Source organism: Drosophila santomea, chromosome 2R, assembly GCF_016746245.2.
Source record: "Drosophila santomea strain STO CAGO 1482 chromosome 2R, Prin_Dsan_1.1, whole genome shotgun sequence".
Lineage (NCBI taxonomy): Eukaryota > Metazoa > Arthropoda > Insecta > Diptera > Drosophilidae > Drosophila > Drosophila santomea.
In genome coordinates, this window is record NC_053017.2 from 8,379,175 (window position 1) to 8,384,432 (window position 5,258).

Here is a 5,258-nt window from a genome sequence, read left to right on the forward strand (position 1 = left end):
GAGTGGGGAGGGAATGGATAAAGTGCCGTGAATTATGTCTTATTTATGCAAATTGTTGCCACTATTTAAGAGCAGACGAGAAAACCATATATCAAACCTTAGGTAAATATATTTTGATGAAATTGTTACTCAGCAACTGGCAGTTAAAACGACTAGAATAATAACTATAAATGGAAAACATAGTAAAGTAGAGCCAAATATGATCATAACATAATCATCATACTACATTAACATTAACCTTTATTAAATGAATAAAGGAAACTTAAAAATATAATACTGCTTCTAAATACCTTAACCTTAATACCTAAAATTTTTCGTTGGCATTTTCAAGCAAAAGTTCGCGAAAGCGGTTTGACCTTTGCCCTCGGTTCGGTCGAATCGCGAGGTCCAAAACCTTTTTAAATAGTTGCGAAACTCCTTCAGGTCATTGTTATGGCAACTTCTTCCATCCAATAGCTTTGCAATTTTCTTGCCAACTCAGAAACTTCAGCTGCGGCAAAGGCTTTTCTACTAACTAGCTGTGTTGCGGGTGGAAATTGGGCGAGGGTAGTGGGTGGCAAAGACCATGGAAAATTCTGGAGGGGAAGGGGTTCGGGAACTAGAACTGAGACGTCTCTCCTGGCTGGCTAAACCCAAACGCACTTAACACTTGCCACTGAGTTTTGCGTAACTTTTGCGCCCGGAATCCGGCGAACTACTTTCATACCTGAGCAGGGGGAATAAAATCTACTTCAGTGCGTCACGTAGGCGCTTCAAAGTTTTCATTTTTGCAAAATTTACGATTTAACGTTAAAGTGGGGCAAAACAAAAAAAAGCCCTTGTATACTCGGTAGTACATATAGGTATGTACTACTTAAAAGAATGGAAACTTTGAACACGACCAAAATCCCACTAAGTAAGTGTACGCCCAGTTCAGTTCGGTTCCGGATTCGGGAATTTCCTTCGAGCTTCCAGGTTAGCCAGGGTTCTCCATGCTCTCCATGTTCTGCGGGCTCACCGACAGGGTTCAGCTGCACGTACTTTGGATTTTGTTGCGTCTCCTTCTTTATTGCACTTAAGATTTACTCATCAGCAGGTGTGCCCGTGCCCGGGTGGTTTCAACCTTTCGTTTTCCAGCCCCGAAACCGGAATCTACGATTGAATTTCAGACAGTATACCCAGACACCCAACCACCCAAAACGCCATCCGGCGGCCAAGGAAAACGCAGAGGCTTTTGCAATTTTTATGTGCAATTTTTTACATGAGAACCAAAGGCGGTACGAAGTGTCGCTTGTGGCTCGTTAAGGTTAAGGGGTGGAGGGTGTTCTTTATTTTGAGTGGTGTGGACTAGCTGTTGGAATACCACTGATGACTGAAGAGTGGATTAGTCTCTGGTTATCGTTTGCAGCGGGTTCATGACACCCATTTAACAAAGATTAACCATAATTATTTCATAAAAATTTAAAGATGCCTTCCCTAGTGAGAAGTCAACTAGTGATAATCAACAATTTAAAACCGTTAAAACACATATATGGAAAGTGAAATGGGGTCTACGCCCCACGTTGGGCGCCAAAAAAACACAAATAACAAAACAAGTTATTCGAAATCTTTTATTTCCATCACAGATTAAATTGAAAACATTCCCGCATGTGTTACACCTAATAGCTTTTCTAGAGGGTATTTAACACCGGATCTCTCAAATTTTTTGCTATGATTTAGTGTGCACCACCTGCCGAATCATCGCCACCCAGCGCCCGCAAATACAATTTAAATTTTTAAGCGGCATCTACTTTGGACACGCCTTGGCCTGGGATTCGAGTCACGCAGCCTGACGGGTGGCAGCGTCATCAGCATCCCACCCCCTTTCTACCACCCCACATCAGCATTGAAGCATCAGCATGTCGTCCTTTGGATCCGTTATCCCAATTTTTTTTGCCGGAAAGCTTTTTGTTGAATGTTGCAATTTCAACCCGTTGATGGATTTTATGTTTTTTTCCCTGCACTCTTGTTGCGGGCACTGGAAAATATATTTTGATTTATTTTGGAACTGATGAGCAATCATATAATTTTAAATATCTATCTACTCCAGTTTATATATTAAAAGTCTGTACTGTGCTCAACAGCATTTAATTGCATTATAATAAGGTTATCTTAAACTAAACGAACGATTATACTCCTCTCCATTTAAGGTTGGCTTGATAAACCATATACTGTGCAAATACTTTTTTCCGAAGTGTACTTTTGTGTCCTGGCGGCGGCTGCAAAATCAGCGCAAATCAGTGGCAAAAAGGGGCCGTGTGCGGAAGGGGGTGAAACAAACGCAAATTGATGACACCCGCAGCGTCCTGTCTGTCATTGATACTTGCAAAAATGCTGCTTTACATGTCGCACGCACACGCTGCGCTGAAATGACACTAAATTTGGTTGATTAGATGCCCTCCAAACAACAAATCGGATTGGTATCCTGCGGCCCGAAAAGTCCCCTAGCTTTCGTATTGTATTGTCGTCGTAATCAGTGATACTTTTGCATCCGCATTAGGATTAGGACTTATTTTTTGGGCTTTTTATGCCAGACTTTTTAAAGGATATTTTTTAAATATCTTTTTTATTATACTGGTACAGAACTTACCACTTAACAGATTTCTGTTGAATGTATAAAAATTGTTTTTATTTTTCTACAGAAATGTTTTTAATCTCCGTATACCAAAATAGGATGCGAACTCAAGAAACTATGATGACAGTCCTTTTTTGTTGGCCTATTTTTTTTCATTTTCGCATCCAATTTTCCTAAGCCGTTTCCATTTAATGCCTGTGCAAAATTTAGCTTGATGGGTAACCAAATTCGGGATTAGACACTATTCTTTTTTCACCGTTTTCAGTGGCCCCATCACGTTAACGTCAGCCTAATTGACAAATCTGCGCTTAACAAGCAAACGCAATCTGCTGCAACGCTCCCATAGATATAGAACCACATATATAGACGGCGGGATTCGGGGCAAATGGGTGGCCATATAAATTAACACAAGTATTTTAACCTGAACCTCGCCCGCCGTACAGAATGCATGCTAACAACCACTTAGCACACACGTGCCACCCACTCACCCACTTTCTGCCCCACTTTTCCGCCTTTGAGACCCCACCACTGGTGAACAACTATTAAAGAAATTACGAGCAGATTCACCGGCTGAATGTCAGAAGGAATGGTATAACTTTGGGATCGGGGCTCCGGAAAGCGGGAATTGGAAGCGATTGGGACTCTGTTTTATTTGCAACAATTTGACGCAAGCTGAAATGCATGCGGGTGCGTTAAAAGTTGCCGAATCTCCAACTGTATGTGTGATGTAAGGCACTATGAAAAAAATTTAATGTCCGTGGGAGTTTTATAAGCGGCTTTTTCTATTATGAGTTATACATTTTTTTAGAGAACAACAGTAGTTTTTGAAGAGTCCGCACGTTTCCAAGAAAGTGTTTGGTGAATAAATAATTGTTAGCCATCAAACGAAGGTCTTACTTCTTAGGTCAAGTAACCGTATTCTCTCAGTGTGCTCTTCCTTTTCCCCAAAACTCGGATCTCCCGCATGCGGAAACTTTGCTGCGCGACAGCCTGTGTAAATAGTTGTCTATCGAGGGGGCTAGATAGACGGTTTCCATAGGATCCACGGTGTTCTGCGGAGACCTCGAAACGGAGTCGGGATTGGCATAATATGCCTCTTGTGAGTTGGGCCAGACTGAGAACGCAGGCCCGAATGAAGCGCAGGCCTCAATCAAAGTTGGGCGTATAATGATTGTGCCCACAAAAAGCCAGCAGGATAAAGTTTTTCGCACAAGCGGTTGCATCTTTGCATCTCCATCCGTATCTCGAAGTCAGCCTTAACCAGCAGTTTTAATTTCGCCACAAGGCGACGCGACGCGACGCTGCCGAGCGCATCTTCAATGAAATTTAAACAAATAAAACGGCTTCGACTGCGCCATCGTCCTCGACCTAATGATGTGGCTGCCTTCCCGCCGTCGGCCTCGCACTTAAATTAGTTTCTGCCAAAAAAGCCGGGGAGGGGAAAGTACAACAAGGAGGGAATTTTGGGCTTAGACTCCCTGGGCCAGGATAATGCCTTTCTTGCCTGCTTGCACAGGCTAACAAATGGAATCGCAATCAGGCGCTCTCATAGGGAAATCATTTGTGATTTTTGCATTCCTAGAACTTTACACTCCCTATCACCACATTATATTTCTGAAAGTATTTGATATAAAATAAGCAAGTTTTTTGGTTTTATAAATAACATTTGATGGTTCGAATGTTTACAAGTTGTGGCTAAATTATATCACTGTAAGCTTGTAAGGTTATCGAAGCGGTTTTCACTGAAAGACATTTATTTCATGCTTTATTATCCTTGCCCCATACAACTTAAGAAAGAGAATGATTAGTTTAGCTTGTGTTGCCTGCATACACTGGCATCTGGAATATCAACAGCATTAGGTGTCTTTAAGCTTGCCCCCGAAGGCTGAGTCAGCCTAATGAATGCAACCCACTGGCGTTATTGCACCACGGCCCAGACCAAACCAGACCAGAGCAGACCACCCCCATCCGATATTTCAGCCCGATTCGCGAGCCGAGCCCCTGGCTGCAACTTAAATTGGAACTGCTTCCGGCGGCTTTAAATACCGCTAGTCACGCACCAATCTCGTTCCGTTGTCGTTCGTGGCGAGGCGGGACGGGTGGGGTCATGGGTCGGGGTCGAAGTCGAAGTCGGCGTCGGCGTCGAAGGTGTCCTTAGCCGAGGTCCGTCCGCTTACATTGTCTAGGATCCAGCTGGGAGTAGCTCCCAGCCCTGGCCAGAGCCATAAGCCAGAGGAGCGACTATCATGCAATTGGCAGCGACCGTTCCAAAACTGTTGGCTTATCTGACCCCTGCTCCATGGCTCCATCCAATATGTCTGACTAACTGACTCAGCGCTTTGATTGCCAGCGGTGCGGGAAGGGGCAACTTTCTTTGCCGCTGCCTTGGCTTCCGATTTACCCACCCACCACCCTTCTATCTACCCACCATCGCATTCGTCCCCCAAAAACTTTAGCTTTGCCTTAATTTCGCGCACGAAGTAATACAAAAAGTAGAATTGGTGGGGAGGCGGTAACACGTGCGGCATCCTTAACACATTCCTACAACTGAAACTACATAATAAAACACTCGGCGCAACGGCTAAATTCCTTTTTGCCAGCTCGTGCAGAGACAGAAAATATTTGAGTTTTAAACATTGAGGTATAACCTACAAATTCTGAAATA

At 43.5% G+C, this 5,258-nt stretch overlaps 1 protein-coding gene across 1 annotated transcript; it reads left to right on the top strand.

Annotated features, from left to right (window-relative positions):
• The first annotated feature begins 675 nt into the window (after positions 1–675).
• LOC120445423 lies at positions 676–3,356 on the top strand. Its single transcript, XM_039625847.1, is given in 4 exon segments — positions 676–1,016; positions 1,073–1,152; positions 1,155–2,595; positions 2,661–3,356. Coding segments are annotated over 3 exon segments (411 nt in total). The 5' UTR covers positions 676–861; the 3' UTR covers positions 1,331–2,595; positions 2,661–3,356.
• Positions 3,357–5,258: the final 1,902 nt, after the last annotated feature.